Here is an 18,470-nt window from a genome sequence, read left to right on the forward strand (position 1 = left end):
GAGCTTGTGTTGGGGCCTGTCCCCTCTCACATCCCACGTGGGATGTGGCTGCATCCTGCCTGTGTGCCCTGGGTTGTGGGTACAACAGAGGCCTCTACTGACCCTGTACCTTTTCTCCTTTGCAGGGGCCACCAGGACCCCCAGGACGAGTTGTAAGCTTAGCATTTCTGTGTCCCTTCCCTGGCTGTGTTGGCTTGGTGCCCTGGGCCCTGTAGTGCCTGACCTCTCTTTCTGCTCTGCAGGTTGATTCAGGAGTGCCAGGGGGCATCGGGGAGAAAGGCGAGAAGGTAATGTGGTGGTGAGCTGGGTTGGGGTGGGAGTGTGGGGACAGCCCAGCCAAGAACCCCTGGGCTCCAGCTGGCCCTGGCCCTGGCCGCTGCTCTGCCTGCTTTGTGCTCAGGACTGCCTCATGGAGCATTGTTGTGCAGCAGAGACAAACAGTGCCACTCACCCTCCCTGCCCAGCTGGGTTCCCCAGGTGGCATGGCAGGAGTAGGCTGCAGGACAGGCCCCCACTCCTGCCCCAAGGGGCTGCTGCTGGGGGAGCAAAGGCACAGGTCCACTTGGATGGATGCCCTGAGCAGCTGTGGTCCCTTGTGGGAGCTGCTCTGACTGGCTGTTTCCCTTGCAGGGAGACCCTGGGGATCCTGGAGAGGATGGGATGAAAGGTGCGAAGGGCGAGGTTGGGTTGCCTGGCCCACCTGGAGAGAGGGTAGGTACTGGCCACCCAGCAGCTGTCTGGGGAACTGTGCCTTTTGCCTGAAACCCCTGCCTGCCAAGTGCTGGTCAGAGGTGGGGCATGGGAGTCTGGAGGGGTGGGATTGCACAGGAGGGGGCAGGAGGGACTGGGTGTGTCATGAGAGGAGATAGCTTGTGATAAGGGCAGGGGTGACTGTGCTGGGGGCAGTAAGCTTGGGGAGGATGCTGGGGTTGGGTCTCTCAGGGAGTTGGGGTGCCTGGAGGTGGGGTGCACATGGGGGGGTCATGGTGGGAGCAGGCAGGGGGCCAGGTGCAGGGCAGGGGAAGGAGGTTGAATCTGGGGTAGGGCTATTAGAGGCAGTGAGCGTGTAGTCGGCATGGAACATGTATGTCAGGGGAAGGCGGGCACTGGCCTGCTCTCCTCCCATCCCCCCCAGCACAACCATCTCTCTCTCCGTCTGCAGGGAATCGAAGGCCCCCGAGGTCCCCCCGGCACGCGGGTGAGTGAGTACCCATTCCTGTTGCTTGGTGCCCACCTGCAGCCCCCTCCCCAGACTCCAGGCCCCCTGACTTGTGCTTCCTCCCCCACAGGGTGACCCTGGAGACAGAGGCTCCACGGGGGAGAAGGTAAGAGAGCCCCTTTGGTGCACTGCAGGGAGCTCTGCCATGGCCCATCCCCATGTCCGGGTGGGGGGATACAGCTGAGTTCAGTACCAGAGCCTGGCTGGAGGACGCAGAGCAGGCAGGGCCCATGCCTACTGGTGGGGGGGAGGAAGGGAGGGGTGGACAGGCATGCAGCTGGAGTGCCAGGACCTGGTTTGCCCTACTGTAGCTGCAGAAGAGCCTCCTAGCCTGGGAGAGGAGGTGTCTGGAGACCAGGGTAATGTACTGGGGGGGCGGTCAGAGCACAGGGCACCAGCTTGGACTGGGGGTAGTGTGGAGGGAGAAGAGTGCCTGGGTCAAGGTGGGGAGTAGGTTGGCATTTGGGTAGTGAGGAGAGCAGGCTGTGGAGGGGCCAGAGACTGGGCAGGGCTGTGCAGTGGCCAAGGAGTCAGAGCAGGGGGCAGAGGCAGGGGCAGAGTCCTCGCTCCTGGCGACCCAGTTGTCTTGTCTGTTCCAAGCTGAGTCCCAGGCAAATGTGGCCTCTGGAAGCAGCTCAGAGGTGAGCAGGCACATTCCCAACCAGTCTCAGGGGCCCCACTGCCTGGGGCTGGCTGGACCAGGAGAAGGAGGTGGGCTGAGATGGGGCCAGGCAGGCGTTGTGTTGGGAGGATGTTGCCCTGGCTCCTGTCACCTTGACATACTCCTGTTGTTCCTCCAGCCTGGTCACTGATGCCCATACTCCACTAGGTCCTGTGCTGGGCTTTGGGGGTCCCCAGCCAGGGCTCTCAGGGGAGCAGGGAAGGCCTCAGTGTAAAGCCTTCCCTTTCTGCTCTCTTGCAGGGAGAGCGAGGCCCCCCAGGGCTGGATGGCCGGAATGGGTTGGACGGCAAACCCGGGCAGATGGGCCCCATGGGGCTGAGGGTAAGTGTGGCCTGCCCTCGGTATTTCCCCACAGCAAGGCTGCCCCTTGGCATCCCCCACAGGCAGAGCCACTGGCCAGAGACAGCCAGGTCCCGTGAGGCACATGTACACCCAGTAGTGTGATGTGCCCCAGTGGCAAGGCCAGCCGGTGCCCAGAACACTCCAGGGGACTCCTGGGCTGTCTGTAGCAGGAGCTGCTGCCCCCACTGTGAGGGTTGCTGCAGGGAGGGGGAGAAAGCATCACCCTATGGAGCATTTCCTAATCCTGCTGGTGCCCCTGCAGCCAACCCTGAGGATGGGGGGACCTTGGTTTCTGGGACACTCCCACCTGTTTTTGGCCAAGGGTCCGTGTCAGTGCTGGCTGTGCTAGTGGCATGATGCTGCAGGGACTATCGGTGCCTGTGGCGTCAGCCACCATAGAGCCCATCAGGTAGCCTGAGCCAGGTCGGAGCTGGTCTCTTGCTGCTGTCAGGTCCTTGAAATGTGCCAGGCCTGTCTGGAGCCTGCAGACGGGAGCATTTGGGCCTCAGACTCCAGGCTGAGACCCGCCTCACTGATCAGCATCTCATTCTCCTCTGTTCTTCTAGGGTGACCCTGGCAAGCAGGGGGATCCTGGTCGAGATGTAAGTACTCTAGAGCTGCAGGGTGCTGGGGTACACATAGCTCAAACACTCCTGCCTTTCCTATAGGACCCCCTCCCTCCCCCCATGTCTGCTGCATGAGGCTTCCAGGAGCAGGCGCAGGGCTCACTAGGGCACAGCTTTGGCCCTCTCCCAATCAGACTGGGGTTTCCTCTAGTCCCAGGTCCTTCCTCTGGTGCTTTGCTGTGTGGTGAACTCTTGAGTGTGGTGGAGATGCCTGCCCTGCAGAGACCCCAGCTCCTGCTCCCTTGCCTCCCTTCACCACGTACCCTGTTGGCATTGCTGGCCTGGTAGGGCTGCTGGTTCTCTTCTCCCTTTTCTGTGCAGCTGCTGTCTCTGCTGTCTCCTGTCCAGGAGGGGCTGGGGGAGCTGCCTTGCTCCATGACCTGCCAGTCATCTGTTGTATTCTCCCTGTAGGGGCTGCCTGGCCTGCGGGGGGAGCAGGGCCCTCCAGGAGCTCTTGGCCCCACCGGACCACCAGGCCTGCCTGTAAGTAGATTGAGTGGGTTTCCCACCCCCTTGAGCTGTGCTTCCGCCCTGGGAGGCTCCCAGGTCACTCCCTCTCTGCCTTGCTCCTCACCAGGGGCTTGGCCATGAAGCTGCCGTTCCTTCCCACCCTTGCTTCCTCCCTCCCCACCCCTGCTGTTACTACTAGAATTCTTTTTGCCAGAGACCCCCAAGGATTGACACGGCCCATTGTCCAATTTTGTATCTAGTGAACTTTAATAGTAATCCCTATGCTTTATTACAAGCTACCTCCTTATACTACAACCTGGCAAGCGGTTCCTTTAGACATTACACCAGCGACCTTCAGTGGTACAGGCTTCAGATCCTCTGCCGGGTGTGTGGGATGTTAGTTTCTGTATTCCTCATTGTTCAAACAAGAATCCCAAGGTTGCTCGTGTCTCCACAGGGTGGCAACACAAAACACACGTGTTCCTTTGTTTGTCCATCACTTTTGTAATTTTTCTCATTCCAAATTGTCCAATCCCCTGGCTCTGTGCCAATTGTTCCTTATATGGTACACCAATCCCCTGGCACTGTGCCAGCCACATTCCTCATAGGGAAATTGTTATGCCCTGCTTGCATAGTCCCCATCACAGTACTCGCATCTCCCAGAGCCACAGAAGGTGCTCTGTTCAATTTTGTTGCTTAGTTCTGGGAAGGCCTGGACTATGGCTAAAAAGCCTTCGCATAACTCAGTTTTCCTGCTACACCTGCCTGCCACCTGGGCCTGAGCAAGTGCTTTGGGAGACAGCAGCCCTCTTCCCTGGAGGCCAGTCCCCATGGCCCATCCCTGTGTCCTGAACCAGCTGCCCCCAAGGTCTCCTGACCCAGGGTCTGGTCACCTGGCTCTTCCTGCTGTACTCAGCCATCCTCTGGGCTCTCAGCAGCCCTGTTCATCTCCTCCACATGCTGAGCCTTGAAGCCTAGCTGCTCTCCTGGCAGGCTGGCGCAAGTACCCCAGCCCAAGTGTCTCTGGGAGTTGCTGCTCCCAGGTTGCATGTCAGGCTCCAGCTGCCTTGCTAGATGCCAGGAGAAGTTCCCTGCTGCTTCCCAGGGTATCTGGAAGGCCCCTGGCTCAGCTGACAGTTTGCATTTTCCTCTAGGGCAAACCTGGAGATGACGGAAAACCTGGTCTGACTGGGAAGAATGTGAGTAATGGACCCAGCCCCACAGGAGAAGGGAGATGCAGACTGGGGCACAGACAGGCCTTCCTCCTGCTGCCCTGAGCTCCAGCCAGCCCCCACACTTCCACCTGGCTTGGTCCTGACTGGCCCCCAGCTTCTGTTGTGCCAGGCCTAGGTGGAAGCATGGGGTTCCTCCAGGAAGCCGTGTGATGCCCTGCTGCGGGTGTCTGAGCTGGGCTGTCCCCTGCTCCTGCCTGTAGCCTGTGTGGTACAGAGCTTTGACTGCTGGTTCTTGTCCTCCAGGGAGAAGATGGGACCCCAGGAGAAGATGGAAGGAAGGTAAGGAACTCGGGGACCTCCTTCCCCTGGGCAGATATGGGCATGGTCCAGCATGTGGGGTCCCTGGGAGACAGATGCCCCTGCTCCTGGCTGGACAGCTGCCCCCAGCCTCCGCCAGGCCCTTTGTATCATCTGTGTCCCTCTCAGGGGAGAGGGCTCTGTCTCCTTTGAACAACTACTTCTCTGGGGCCAATGTTGTAGGCAAGAGGGCAAGTTTAGGGTCTGGTGCTCCCTCCTGCCCCCTTGGACCTTGGGCTGGCTCCAGTGGCAGCATGGTGGGAGCCAGACCCTGTGGTGCAAATCCCAGGCTGGCCAGAATTTGTGAGGGGGGCTGGGGCCCTGCTGGCAGCACCTGGCTATATTGTTGTCAAGTGTTCCTAAGCTGCTTTCTCTTGGCTTTTCCTGACTAGGGGGACAAGGGAGAAGCTGGTGCTCCTGGCAGAGATGTAAGTGCTCTCCATTCCCTGCCCTCCCCCCCCCAGCTGGGCCCAGGCTTGGCTCAGTTGTGAACTCCACCTACCCCCTTCATGCTTGGTGCGGGGCCTCCCAGAGTTGCCCATTACACTCCCTTATCCTGAATACATATGATTAATGGCCCTTTTCCACTGTTGCCCATTGCAGTCGGGTATGTCGCTGGTCTGGAGCCAGTTGCAGCCCCAAGAGCAGTGAGGAGGTGGCTGTGCTCTGCCAGCTCTGCACATCTTGCCAGAACACCGCCCGCTGTCTGTTGTGTTGTTGCCCTCCTATGCATAGTGGCCCATGCCCTTTGCCAGCTGGCAGGGGTCGGGGTTGCATCCACAGGCTTTCACACTGTCTCACAGGAGTATGCATATGGAGGCCTGTTGCTGTACCTAACTCAGACCTGAAATGAGAAGGGCTCTAGATCTGGTTCATGAGCTGCAGCCTGGGGGTGGGGGTTGTGGGACAGGCACTGGTGGCCCTCTGACTCCACTGCTCCCAGGTGCTGCCTCCACCTTCAGTAGGCAGTGGCTGGGGCAGGAAAGCTGGTGCCTTTCCCTGGCAGCCCTGGGCATGGTCACCCTTTTGCCAGCCATGCGACTATCAGCAGTCATGAGGCCTGCTGGGGTCAGCATCAGGCAGTGATGCTTCTGTTCTGTGTTGGCAGGGCCGTGAGGGTGTCAAGGGTGATCGAGGAGGCGTTGGGGCACCCGGCCCCTCAGGACCACCTGGCCTCCCAGGCGTACCAGGGCACGTTGGATCCCCAGGCCAGGTACCTAACCCCAGGCAAACCCTCTCAACTGCGCAAGCCAGAGGCCCAGGTGTTCAGGGGACCTGTGTGGGACAGATGGGACCAAAGCTGTTGTAGATGGGAGTTGCAGCTCCCAGACAGGAGAATCTACTCTGAACAGAACCCAGGCATCCTGGCTCTCTATCCCTGTGAAAGCCACCAGCTGCCTTTTGCATGGCTGAACTGGGAAACAGGCCTGTCCACAGCAGGTCCCTAAGCTTGCCGATCTAGGTAGCAGAGGGAAGTCTCACATCCAGGCCACAGAGACTGGGGGCCCTTCTCTAACCCCACAGGGTGTGACTGTGCTCTCCTGTCCCTACCCCGCCACTGTCCTTCCCTGTGGACTCCTCACTGTGGGATCACCTGTGTTGGAGGGGGCAGACCTAGGGGCAGGGGGAATCCCAGCCCGGGCTGGTCCCTCCTCTCAGTCCTGGCATTCACTCCCCTCTGCATGGGCCCCTGAGCTGTGGGCCTTCGACATCCTCCTCCCTCCAGGTCTGGGCTGTCCACAGGTCTCTCTGGCTGCAGGGAAGCCATGCTCAGCCCTGCACATCAGCTCCAGGATTTGACTGGGGCTCTTCTATACCTTTCAGGGCACACCGGGCCACCCGGGGCCTATAGGACCGAAGGTAAGTGTCTTCCTGCCACACATCGTGGTGCTGCAAGGCAGTGGTGATTCCAGCTGCTAACGACCCAGCCTCAGGACAGTAGCTGCTCCTGGCTCCCTGGCAGTCCATCTGAACTGTCAGATGGGGTGGGAATGGCTTCCCAGAGAGTACCTGCTGCCAGGCACTCAAGGGTCAGAGCTGGCTAGTACAGACCCTGTGCCTGGCTTCCCACACACCTGTTTGGCCTGGTGTCTTCTGGGCAGTTCCCTGTGGAGGAGCAAGGCCTAGCAAAAGAGCCCCTTTGGGGGCCTCAGTGAAGAGTGGTGGACTGGTGTGGGAAGGGGTGTGGATCTTTGCTGATGTTCAGCCCCAGATGCTGTTCTCTGGGATGCCTCAGGACAGTGGGGGCTCTGGGCAAGTCCCAGCTCTGGTCCATGCCTGGCCCAGACCTCAGGGAATCTTTGAGGCAGCAGAGATCTCTGACATAGGGCCAGCAAAGGGCAGAGCACTGGGTCACAGAGTCACCTCTGCTGTCCAAGGAGAGGATGCGGGTATCTGACCTTCCCCAGGGCTCCACCAGGCTACATTCTCTCAGTCTTACCTCTTCCATGGGAGTCGGAAAGAATCCCGTGTGGCACCCCATGTTCCCATCCCTGGGCTGGCAGGGACCCTGACTTCTCTTGCTCTGTTTCAGGGGGACCGTGGGGACCGTGGACCCAGTGGAGAACCAGTGAGTGCCCAGCGGCGCCAGCTTCATCAAGTCTGCCCCTGCCAGTGGTATTGGTGCTTTCAGGGCACAGAGTGGGGAGCCCACAAGCTGGGACAGGGAGCCAGGACCTCTGGAGCAGCCACTCCACAAACTGAAGACAAGACTCCTCTCACTTCCCCCTCTGCTCCCTAGATGGGCCTCCCCATGCCAGGCATTCCCTGGGCGGGGGGCGGTGTTTGCCAAGCCTCCCCTTGCAGCAGAATAGTATTGTGTGTGCTGGAGACCCCTTTCAGCATGCAGCTGGCAGGGTGCTGCTAGGGAATTAGTGCTTGTGGATGCAGCAAGACCAGCCTGGACAAGCACAGTCCTGTGCAGCACTGTGTGTTAGTACTGCCAGAACCCAAAGAGACCCCTGAGAGCACCGGTAGCTGCGCCAACTGGGCTGCACAACCTGCTACTCGGATGACTTTGGGACGCAGGCCTTGTAATGTAAAAGCCTGCAACACTGGAAGTGGGGACCCTGGGAAGCCGCCATGGTATGGGGAGCAGGCCTGGCTGCGAGCTGCCAACACCATCCCCCTGGACGATCGCTGCCACTGTGTAGCTCAGTACAGTGCTCCCTTGGTGCTGGATGAGGTGTTGAGCAGGCTGTCATGGCAGAATGTGGATCCTGTCTTGAACTGTGTAAAGTGGCCATGGTGGGGTGAGGGTGAGCCTCAGTCTGGGTGACTCTCCAGCCTCACACAGCTGACCATGGAGTGAGGTCTTCTGCCTCCCGGGGGCACAAGTCTGTCTGCTCTACAACCCCATGTTCACCCAGTCACTGTGCTCCTGCTATAGCTTATCCAGGGCAGCTCCCTCCACCCTGATGCTGCCAACACTGAGCATTTCTGTTTTCATTTGGCCTTACTTTCCTTCTTTCCCTGGCCATAGGGGAATCCTGGGACTCCTGGACCACGGGGTGACCCTGGGTCAACACAGGTGAGTTCCTTGATGGGGTGATCCTGCACTTGTCAAAGAGGGAAAGCCACTGACCCCCTCCTCCCAGGGTGACCTGGGCATCTGCTCATCTTTCCAGCTTCGTCCTTGGGAAAGATAGGGGGTTGATCCCTGGGGTCGTGGCCCACAGAGGGAGTGGGGGCCTCCTGCTTTCTGCCTCCATATTGCTCTCATTCTTTCCTTCCCTTTTCTAGAATGTGGAACGTGCCCTGGAGACCTATGGGATTAAGGTACAAAGCAAAGCAGCAGCCAGGAGGCATCTCAAATGGGGCACCCACTTTGGGGGAAGTAGGGGCCTGTCCCCCTGGCCATTGGTGATCAGTGAGCCCAGGCTGGGATGGGCAGAGAGGGACCAGGTGCTGTAGGGATACCACAGACCTGGCTGAGGGCTCTTGTTGGAGGCCAAGGCCCAGGGAGATGGCTGCCTGAGAGGGAAGCCAGAGCCATCAGGCATGGTGGGGCGTGGTGCTGGCACCTGCCCAGTGCACTGGGCAGGGGTTGAAGGATCGGCAGTCACGTGGCAGTGATGAGGAAAGCCAGAGGCTCTGGCAGGTGGCCCCTGGCTCCCAGCAGTGCCATTGTGGACAGGTGTATGGCAGGGGTAGGCTGTGCCTGGGGGGTGACATCTTCCCTGAAGGTTGTCAGGAGTAATGCATGGGCTCCCAGCAGTGCCAGCACACCCTGCCAACCCTGCTATAACCCAGCTGCTTGTTCCATGCTCCTCCCATGTGCATATGTGACAAGAGGATGCACTCCTCTCTTTCCAAAGCTTTCCTTACTCCGAGAGATCCTGGGAACCTATGATGGGAGTAGTGGTTTGATCCCATCCTTCTCTGAGCCACGAAGAGGCCAGAAGGGTGATAAAGGGGATGCAGGTGATACAGGATCCCCAAGGAAAGAGGTAAGAAGGGGAGAAGCCTGCAGGCACTAAGGCTGCAGAGAGGAGGGAGTGGGTGAGGTGTCCATCAGCCAAGAATCCTCTGGGAGAATCAGCTGGGAAAATCCCACCGGCCTCCTTGGGTAGCTCTGAAACTGTCCCCCTGGCTCCACTTCAAGTCATGCCCAGCCCCAGAGGTGGAGCTGCTTGGTGTCCAAGCCAACTATGGCTCAGGTTCCTCCATGGGAGAGGAGCTGCTGACCTCTCGGCCCCCTCTCTTCAGGGCTGTTTGACTCCATCACACCTAGATGGAGGTTCCTGAAATCCCAGCAAGGCTTTGGACTAACAGGCACTTTGGTTCTTCCTGCACATAGTGGGGGGGGTCTCTGTCATGCCTCTCCTGTGCAGCTGCCTTCCCTCATATGGGCTCTTCAGCTCCACCAGGCTTCTGTACATCTGTGCCAGGGCCACAGCCCATACTGGGCTTTCCTGGTTTCCTCCCTACATGTAACGCTCCCCTGGAACCCAAGGGCTTTGTGACAGGGCCCAGATAAGGTGCTTCTTTATGAGGGGCCTGTCTGTGCTGCTCAGATCACCAAATCCAGGGAAGCAGAGCCGGAAGGGACCTCCAGAGATCTAGTCCAACCCCTGACTGAGCAGGATCAGCCCCATCCAGACCATCCCATACAAATCCATTGTCTAACCTTGTAGCAAAACGACACAGTCAACCATGACGCAACACAACATAGAACCCCCTAACCTGCCATGGGTAGACTTGCCATAGGTAGCCACAGGTAGCAGTCGGACCATGGCAGCCACTGTCCTGCTTCTGTAAAGATTGTCAGTATACGCTCAGGAGATCCCAGGTAGAAGGCCATGCTCCCCACTGCAGAGGAAGGCAAAACCCCCATAGTCTGTACCAATCTGACCATGGAGTAAAATTTCTTCCTGACCCCAAATATGGCAATCGGTCTGGCCCTGAGCGGAGAGGCAAGACCCTCTAGCCAGGAACATCTAGGTTTAGGTCCCAGCAGGAGCACCAGCACACCCCAGTCAGTCCCCATCCTTGGCTGCAGCCAATACCCATTGCCCATGAGGAAGGCTTAAAAGCACCATGACATGTAGCGGTGGGGGAGTGGGAGGGGAGAATGCTATTCCCCAGCCCCCTGCGGCAACCAGCAAAGCCCAGAAAGTGACGCTTCCAGTGTTAGGGAATGGCAGGCTCCATTGCCTCCCTAGTAATGTGTAATGACTCCATATCTCACTAGCCACAGAGACTGAACTGTCCATGCCCCTTGGGCAGGGTCCATCCAGTCCTGGGCTGAGGCCCATTCCTTGGGGCAGCCTATGAAGGAAGCGTATCTCTGCACTTCCAGGCTGACATGTGGCTCACAATGCATGTGTAACTCCAGTGCTGACCAGCCAGCCCCAAGGCCTGAGCTCCCCATCGCTGCAGCAAGAGCCTGCCAGGACAAGGCAGGTTCTGGCAGGGCAGGGGCAGCTAGCACTGTAAATGGCGGACCTGGTGTCAAAGCCAGTTGAACTGTGCTGTTTTCTGCAGGGCATGAGGGGCTTCCCTGGAGAGAGAGGCCCCAAGGGTGACAGAGGAGACCAGGGTCCCCCCGGCCCCCAAGGCCCCGTGGGACGTGCCGTCGGAGACCGAGGTCCAGAGGGGCCTCCTGGCCAGCCTGGGGAGCCTGGCAAGCCTGGAATCCCTGGGGTGCCTGGCCGGGCCGGGGAGCTCGGGGAGGCTGGCAGGCCTGGCGAGAAGGTGAGCAAGGCTGGGAAGGTTGGGGAGAGGGTTGGAGCGGCAATGGCACTGCAGGGCCTGTGAAGGTCTCTGCTGTCCAGGAGGGGCTGAGGGCCTGCTGAGGAGCCTGCCTCTCCCTGAGGCACTGCTGGTTTTGTGAGCCCTGACTTCTGTGGGTGATTATCAGTGCTGTGTGCATGGGGGCAGCATAGGGAGTAGGGCCTTTCTGCTGAGGCTGGCATCGGGAGTAGATGGTCTCAATGAGCAGGCTCCCAGTTCCCCTCATCTCTGCCAGGGCAGGACCTCAGCTGCCTGGCAGACTCCGCATGGGCCCTGTCTGGGTGGGAGTCAAAGTGCCAGCCTTGCTGTGCCTGCCTCCTGGGGACCTGAGAGCAGAGCCACAATCTGGAGTTGACTGCACTGACCCGCCTCCACCTTTGCTTTGCAGGGCGAGCGGGGTGAGAGGGGCGAGCGGGGCGAGCAGGTGAGTGAGGCTGGTGCCCTCTGTGCCATCCCTGTGGCTTGCAAACATGCCGTGACCTGGTGGGGGTGACTGTGTGCCTGTGTGTGTGTGCACACATATGTGCATGCCCATGCATGCATGCCTGAGTGCCAGTACAGACTTCCGGTGCTCAGGTTCTTACCTGTGACATTTAGTGATGGTGACATCTAGCCTTAGGGCTGTAGTCCTTCAGCCCCCGGACAGACACATGGTGTCCTGAACTTGGGACGCATTGCTGAGCATTGAAGGCTGATGGCTCCCAGTGAGAGCCCCAGCCCACACCCTGTGGCCAGAGCCCTGGGAGCTGGAATGTGCAGTAGTGGGAAAGATTTTTCTAGGGGTGCTGGCAGTGTCAGTCTCTAGCTGGGCTGGCCTCGTGGCTTCATGTGGGGTCTGGGAGTAGAACATGCTGCAGCCACCCTGCAAGGGCATCTCTGACTGCAAAAAGGAAGGTGTCTGGGGCCTTGGGAGGTGTCTGGAGGACAGTTTCCTGCCCTCCCAGTTCTCCCCACTGTGGGCTGGTGTCCCAGGGCTGCCTGCGCCTGGGCTCAGGCTCTGTGGCTCTTCATCCCCTGGGACTGGCTTCCTCTCTGTGCCCTTGGGAGCTGTCCTCTTGACCTGTTTGTCTCATTGCCAGGGCAGAGATGGCCAGCCGGGTCCTCCCGGGCCCCCAGGGCCCAAGGTGAGTGATTCTCCCCAGCCTGGCTACTCCCTGGCTGGCTGCAGGGGCCGGGAGGGAATTGAGAACCTGTTGTGGGCACTGCGTTTGGCTCTGAGCCATCACCTAGGAATCTGAGACCCGGGCTCCCTGGGCTGGTGGGATGACAGCTGAAAGACCACGTACTGAGAAAGTGAGCACCCTGTGGCCGCCTATCACACCGCTAGCCCCACTCCAGCGGATACTTAGTTCTGGACAGCTGTGCCCATTGGGACTGGGCTGGGGGAGGAAGGGCTGGCAGGGACAGAGCCAGTGAAGGTGATCCCCTGTGATTCAATGTTAGAGCCACAATGTTGTTCCCCCCAGCCATTGGTCCTCTCCATGTTCTGTGGCCCTGTGTTCCCATAGGGCCTTGCGCTGCTGGTAGCTCAGACAGGTACCAGGAAGCCACTGCTAGTAGCCACAAGGCCACTGGCTGCCCAAACTGGGAAACAGTTGTGTCCCAGGACACAATGCACTGTGTCCTGCCCTCTGCCACCACTCCCGCCCCGGCATCTGGCAGGATTGGCTTTGCCCTCAGACCTGTCTGACAGGATCAATACAGATCTTCATGGTCGTGGGTGACATCCCTATTCCCTGAACCTGTCTGTGCCACCAGCTTCCAATTTCTGGGTGTTACCTTCAGGGACCTGTCCTGAGTCCCTTGAGGTTAGGTCTGGCACAGAGCATGATGGAAGAGTGTGCGCTGTTGCCTCCAAGGTACCGCCAACCCCTCTCCACCCCAGGCCTGGGGCTGAACTGACTCTCTGGGCAGCTTCTGGGTCATAACTGTGTCTCTGGGTCATAAGTGACTACTTATGAGCCTATTATGCTCTTTTGTCTAAAGCAGCTGGGTCTGGCCACTGGACTCGGTGACCTGCCAGCCTGGCCTGTGTGGCAATTCCTGTAGCTGAGCAAGAGCCCTGCTGGGGCGTCAGAGGGTGGGCAAGCCCCTGCTAGGAGAGCAGACTCCCTGGGAGAGCTCCGGACATGGGGGAGCTGGGGCACTGGCAGCTATGGCTGCCCCTTCTCACTTTGCTCTTGCCTCCAGGCAGATGTGATGGACGGCAGTCTCTCAGGCGTTCCAGGGGAGCGTGGACCCGCCGGACCCAAGGGAACCAGGGTTAGTGCCAAGGAGAGTCTACTTTGTGCCCACATGTTACAGCTGTCCCAGTCAGGGCTGCCAGTTCTTGAAATAGACCCCAGGCATGGCAGGAAGTGGAGCGAGTGGCTCTTCCTTCCCTCCGGGTTCACCCAAGAACTGCAGCATGGTGCCAGGAGGGCCGTGCTGCTGCTATCCAGCCAGGTGGGATGAGGTCCTGCATCTGCAGCCTTTCCCACAAAAGCCTGCATGTGGGGCCTGCTGTCTGGCAAGGACATTCTGCCTTCCTGACCCCCTCTTGGGGCAGCACAGCCTCTGCTGAGCTCCTGGGGTGTTTCTGGGTGGTTTGGAGTCCCCAGAGGGGCTTCAGGGCAGCAGGAGAGGAATCTCTTCGTGTGGGCTGTGGCAGAGCTGTAGGGATCAGGCCTGTCCCAAACCAGGGCATCCAGCATGGAAAAAGGTGCACATCACCCCTGGAGCCAACCCATCACTTCCTCTGTCACTAGGGGAGTAACAGCAGGAGGAGGCTGAGGCTGTGCAGACAGCAGCCCTGCCCCTGCTGGAGGTGGGGTTGAGGTATGAGCTGGCACTCACAAGCACCGGAAGGTCAGAGGGGCTGGAGCCCCGGGAAGGTGCCTATGGGTTAGATACAGGCTGGGAGCTGAGGAGTGGGGAGCTGGGCTAGGCTTCTCCCCCATTGACTGCTGTTCCCTGTGCAGGGTGAACCCGGTGCGGACGGCGAGAGGGGACCCAAAGGAGATAAGGTCTGAGTATAGTAAGTCTGCTGGTGCCTTCTCTTCTGGCTGCGTCTCCCTCACAGGCATCTCCTTCCTGGCACACCTGACTCTCTCACCTTCATCTCACCCTCTCTTTGCTGTCCTTCCTCTTGACCTCATTGGTGCCCACAGGCCATGGGCTGGGTGGCACCTTGGGTGCCCAAGGTGGGCATGGACCCCCTCGTGTTGCCTGAGTGAGTTCCTCCGGGGCAGGTGGGTGCTAGTGCATGGGGGAAACTGTGTACAGGCAGGGCATCTCAGGCCCAAGACCTTTAAGCCAGCAGCTCCCACAGACACTCACAGTTGGAGAAGGCTGCCTTGTACTATAGGGCCCTCGCATAAACACAGTGTGTGTGTGTGTGTGTGTGTGTGTGTGTGTGTGTGTGTGTGTGTGTGCGCGCGCGCGCGCTCGCGTGCACGCACGCCAGGCATTAGGGATGCTCAGATACCCCCTTTTCAGAGACCTAGAGCCCTGCTGTCTCCCCAGAGTATCAGAACAGCCCTAGAAAGGGGGACTCCAGGGTGAGCTGTGGCAGGGGCTCAGCAGGATGACTCACTGTGACTTGTTGCTGTACGTGATGTGCTGCACTCCTGATTTTCAGGGTGACCCTGGGCAGAAGGGAGAGAGGGGAGAGGCTGGCGAGAAAGGTCGGGATGGCAGCCCGGTGAGTACCACTGGGATGAGCTGGGTGGTGGGTCAGGAGCCAAGGCTGGCCAAGCCCAGGGGGGCTGGATTAGCAGCCACTGTGTGCAGCCCTCCGTGGTGCTGAGGAGCAGTCAGCGCCTTGCTGCCTGCTGTGGGTTGCGGGCTCATTGCCTCATCTGCTGCAGGGCCTTCCAGGAGAACGAGGCCTGGCGGGGCCAGAAGGGAAGCCGGTGAGTATGGGGACGAGTGCCAGCTGGGAGGGGTGGGGTGAGAGGGAGGACTCTGGAAACCAGGTGCCTGGCAGGTACCAGATGGGAGGCAGCTCGGTTTGTTTGGGGTGCAGTCCAGAACCAGCATCTCCGCATCATCAGACCCAGCCAAGATCCTCATTCCCCAGGAGATGGCTTCCGTGAGGTGCCCAGGAGCCCAGCACAGCCCCTTCCTCAGGCTCCTCATTTTGGGCAAGCTCAAAGCCCCCCTGGCCACAGGGTGATGAGGTGTCCTTTGGCACCACAGGGGGACAGGCTGTGATTCCAATGGAGCAGCCAGCCAGACAGACCAGGGAGCCCTAGACCAGCTCCTTGTGTTTCGCATGCTCTGTCTGTGTCTTCCATGCCACATGGGCTGGAGCAGGCACAGGGCTTTCTGCTGCATCCCCAGGCACCCAAGTGCCTGCACTACCCTGGAAGATGCCCCCTGGACAGCAGGCCCTCCGCCCCAGAGCCACCATGCCCCCTCCCTCGTGCCCCTTGCAAAGTTGTGCTGCCCACTCATGCTGTTGCCATTTTGTGTCCTTCCCTCCCATCCAGGGCCCACAGGGCTTTAGGGGGCCACCCGGCCTGGCTGTAAGTAACCTCTGCAGCAGCCTTGGTTCTGGGCATGGTCTGCGGTGCCTTCCCAAGCTCTCTCTATCTTGTGCAGCTCTGCCTTGGTGGTGTGTTCGCAGGAGGCCAGGCCTGGCCTGGGGCTGGGGCTGCTTTGGGGGCGCTAATCCCCTGGCTCTGAATTGCCTCTTTACAGGGTTTGCCCGGCTTCCCTGGAGTCCTGGGCCGACCGGTAGGTGTTGTCCCCCCACCCCTGCATGCAGCCAGCGTGCCCCCCTCCTGTGGTTTTTCTAGCCGGAGCTGTTTGCTTTGGGAGCTTGGTGTGGGGAGGCAGATCCATTCCCCCGGGGGTAAAGCAGAGCCTCTGACCCAGGAGATGCAGGGTCTGGTGCTGGTTCAGACTCAGGAAAGTCTCCTGCCCATTCATGGGCCTCAGTGTTCCTGTCTGGGGCTTGTGACACCACTGCACCTCCCTGGTGTAACTGCACACTCCAGGTGCCCTGAGAGCCTTGGCGGGTGCTGCAGAGAAGGGTCCAGAATAATGGATTTACCAGCCAGCTCCCTGCATCCCTCTCTGCCTTTTCCCAAACAGTGCCCTAGCATCCCTGCTGCACTCTCACTGCAGAATCTGAGAAGCAGCAGGCGGCCTGTGTCTGGTGGTGGGGAGCCCCCGGGCCCAGGTGGGCTGGCCCCACTCATCACATGGGCAGCATGAGTGTAACTCTGTCAGCCCTGCTCTCTGGGGTGGGAGAGCTGGCTCTGGGGCAGCGCAGGGGCTCTCCTGACAGGGAAAACACTGGTGCCAGTTCAGCCACTGCCCCCTTCTCAAGCTGTCAATCTGAACAAAGCCCAGAGCCCCGTTGGCCCACCTGAGCCCTGCACGGCAAGAGGTGATCAGCTCCCTCTGCCCCAGGGTTCTGTACCCAGCACTGACTGTCTCTCTCCTTTCCTGCAGGGCAGCCAGGGAGAACCTGGGCCACCAGGCCCCCCTGTAAGTACATGTCACTTCCTGCACTGAGCGCTGAGAATGGCAGCGCCTAAATTCAGTGCATGTATTGAATTGGCAGCTGTAATGATGGGAAGGGGACTGTCTGGGGGGTACCCAGACACCTACCCTGGCACAGGGATCACATCAAGAAGGGGTATTGTGACGTCCGCCCCCTCTGTGAGCTGGCATGGGCAGGTGTCTCCACTCTGTGTTCCCTGCATGGCTGATGCTGCAGCCTTCCACAATACTGGCAAGGTCAGGGCTGGGCAGTGCCAAGGCCAACCTACTAACCAGGGTGCAGGTGGGTTGGGAGTTCCCACACAGCAAAGCAGATGAGAGGCTGCTGGTCACTGTGTGCACTCTGTTCCTGAACATTGGGGCTGGCTGTCCCAGGAGGTAACTGCCCCTCATTTCTTGCAGGGCCCTGCCGGGCTGTCAGGTGCTCAGGGCCCGCCTGGAATAAAGGTACGTCTTATGCCAGGTGTTCAGTCCATTGGGGGCTAAAGCTTCTGCCTGGAGTCCACTTGCCCATACTGAGCTCAGGGCTTCTCTGAGGGGCTGGGTTGGCCCAAGCAAGCACTGTCACTGGCTATCAGAGCACGGCCTTCACCTCCCTGGTGGGCCACCAGGTTCCACACAGGGTGCATGGGTGAGGCGCAGCCCTGTGGACTCTGCGTTCACCCCCCTGCAGAGCTGCCAGCTCCAGGCAGAAGGTTACACTGCCCCCAGGCCATGGAGGGTATGAGGTGTCAGCACTCTGTGTGAGTGTGTGTGTGCGTGTACGCGCGCGCGCACCTGTCTCCGGCCCAGTTCGCTTGCTGGAGAGGTGCTTCCAGTGGGTGGGTGGCTCCAGGGGCTCTGGCTCCAAGCAGGGCATGGGTGCCATGCCCTTGAGCCCACATGGCAATGGACAAGTGGTGCCACAGCCTCCAGGTCTCATGGGAGCTGGTGAGAGCTTTGGTTGCAGAGAACTGGAATTGCCCTGTGCGGCTACTGGACTCCTCCTGCAGGGCAAGGACTTCCCCAAGACCAGTGCCCCAGTGAACCCTATCATGCCCAGCTGCCAAATCCAACCAGCCTTCCTACATTGCAGCAGAGCTTTAGGGACCTGCCTGAAGGGCACGTACCTCTCATCATCCTGGAGCCCCGAGAGGTCCAGGAGTAGGCCATAGGCTGCATGCTGCTGCAGCTGATGTTGGCAGGCCCATCTCTGCTGATGTCCCCCTGAGCTGCCCACAGCTGGTGTGACCAATCCTGGGGCCTACCCTCAGCTCCAGGCCTTGGAGCGTTATCTCTGCCAGGGGTGGGGGATCCTAATGCCAAAGTTTCTGTTTGCAGGGAGATGTGGGCGAGCCTGGTGCCAGCATCCGGGTGAGTAGCTAAGCCGTCCCAACCCCACTTCATAGCATCCTAAAGAAGTCAGGCTGGAAGGGACCAACAGTCATCTAGTCCAACCCCTGCCTGAGGCAGGTTCAGCCCTATCCCAACCATCCTGTACAAATCCATAATCTAACTTCCTAGTAAAACTACCATCAACCCTGATGCAATGCAAGACATAACACCCTAACCTGCCACAGGTAAAGCAGGGAGACGATGGCAGGCAACGTCCTGCTTCTGTAAAAGGTTGTTAATATACAGTTAAGAGATCCTAGGTAAAGGTCCATGCCTCTGCCACAAAGGAAGGCAAAGCCCTCACCATCTGTACTAATCTGGCCATAGGGTAAAGTTCCTTCCTGACCCCAAATATGGTGGTTGGCTAGACCCTGAGCAGAGGGACAAGACCCTCTAGGCAGGAACCTCCCAGTCCCAAGTCCCAACAGGACCATGACACATCCCAGTGAAGATCCCCAGCCTTGGCTGCAACCAACACCCAATGCCTCTGAGGAAGGTTTAAAAATACCCTAATGCAT

The 18,470-nt window shown here is 59.4% G+C and overlaps 1 protein-coding gene across 1 annotated transcript in view; it reads left to right on the forward strand.

Moving 5' to 3' along the window:
• COL7A1 (collagen type VII alpha 1 chain) overlaps positions 1 to 18,470 on the forward strand; it is an 88,903-nt gene that overhangs the window by 49,184 nt on the left and 21,249 nt on the right. The window contains exons 58-85 of the mRNA XM_025196804.1: positions 126 to 152; positions 243 to 287; positions 631 to 711; positions 1,163 to 1,198; positions 1,290 to 1,325; positions 2,142 to 2,222; positions 2,810 to 2,845; positions 3,281 to 3,352; positions 4,474 to 4,518; positions 4,798 to 4,833; positions 5,244 to 5,279; positions 5,960 to 6,064; positions 6,676 to 6,711; positions 7,385 to 7,420; positions 8,333 to 8,380; positions 8,593 to 8,628; positions 9,168 to 9,299; positions 10,837 to 11,046; positions 11,474 to 11,509; positions 12,165 to 12,209; positions 13,276 to 13,347; positions 14,046 to 14,090; positions 14,705 to 14,767; positions 14,934 to 14,978; positions 15,558 to 15,593; positions 16,528 to 16,563; positions 16,981 to 17,025; positions 17,899 to 17,931. Of these exons, the coding sequence (XP_025052589.1) occupies positions 126 to 152; positions 243 to 287; positions 631 to 711; positions 1,163 to 1,198; positions 1,290 to 1,325; positions 2,142 to 2,222; positions 2,810 to 2,845; positions 3,281 to 3,352; positions 4,474 to 4,518; positions 4,798 to 4,833; positions 5,244 to 5,279; positions 5,960 to 6,064; positions 6,676 to 6,711; positions 7,385 to 7,420; positions 8,333 to 8,380; positions 8,593 to 8,628; positions 9,168 to 9,299; positions 10,837 to 11,046; positions 11,474 to 11,509; positions 12,165 to 12,209; positions 13,276 to 13,347; positions 14,046 to 14,090; positions 14,705 to 14,767; positions 14,934 to 14,978; positions 15,558 to 15,593; positions 16,528 to 16,563; positions 16,981 to 17,025; positions 17,899 to 17,931 (1,590 nt within the window). The remainder of the gene's footprint in view (positions 1 to 125; positions 153 to 242; positions 288 to 630; positions 712 to 1,162; positions 1,199 to 1,289; positions 1,326 to 2,141; positions 2,223 to 2,809; positions 2,846 to 3,280; positions 3,353 to 4,473; positions 4,519 to 4,797; positions 4,834 to 5,243; positions 5,280 to 5,959; positions 6,065 to 6,675; positions 6,712 to 7,384; positions 7,421 to 8,332; positions 8,381 to 8,592; positions 8,629 to 9,167; positions 9,300 to 10,836; positions 11,047 to 11,473; positions 11,510 to 12,164; positions 12,210 to 13,275; positions 13,348 to 14,045; positions 14,091 to 14,704; positions 14,768 to 14,933; positions 14,979 to 15,557; positions 15,594 to 16,527; positions 16,564 to 16,980; positions 17,026 to 17,898; positions 17,932 to 18,470) is intronic.

The sequence above is a fragment of the Alligator sinensis genome, unplaced genomic scaffold, assembly GCF_000455745.1.
Source record: "Alligator sinensis unplaced genomic scaffold, ASM45574v1 scaffold839_1, whole genome shotgun sequence".
NCBI lineage: Eukaryota > Metazoa > Chordata > Crocodylia > Alligatoridae > Alligator > Alligator sinensis.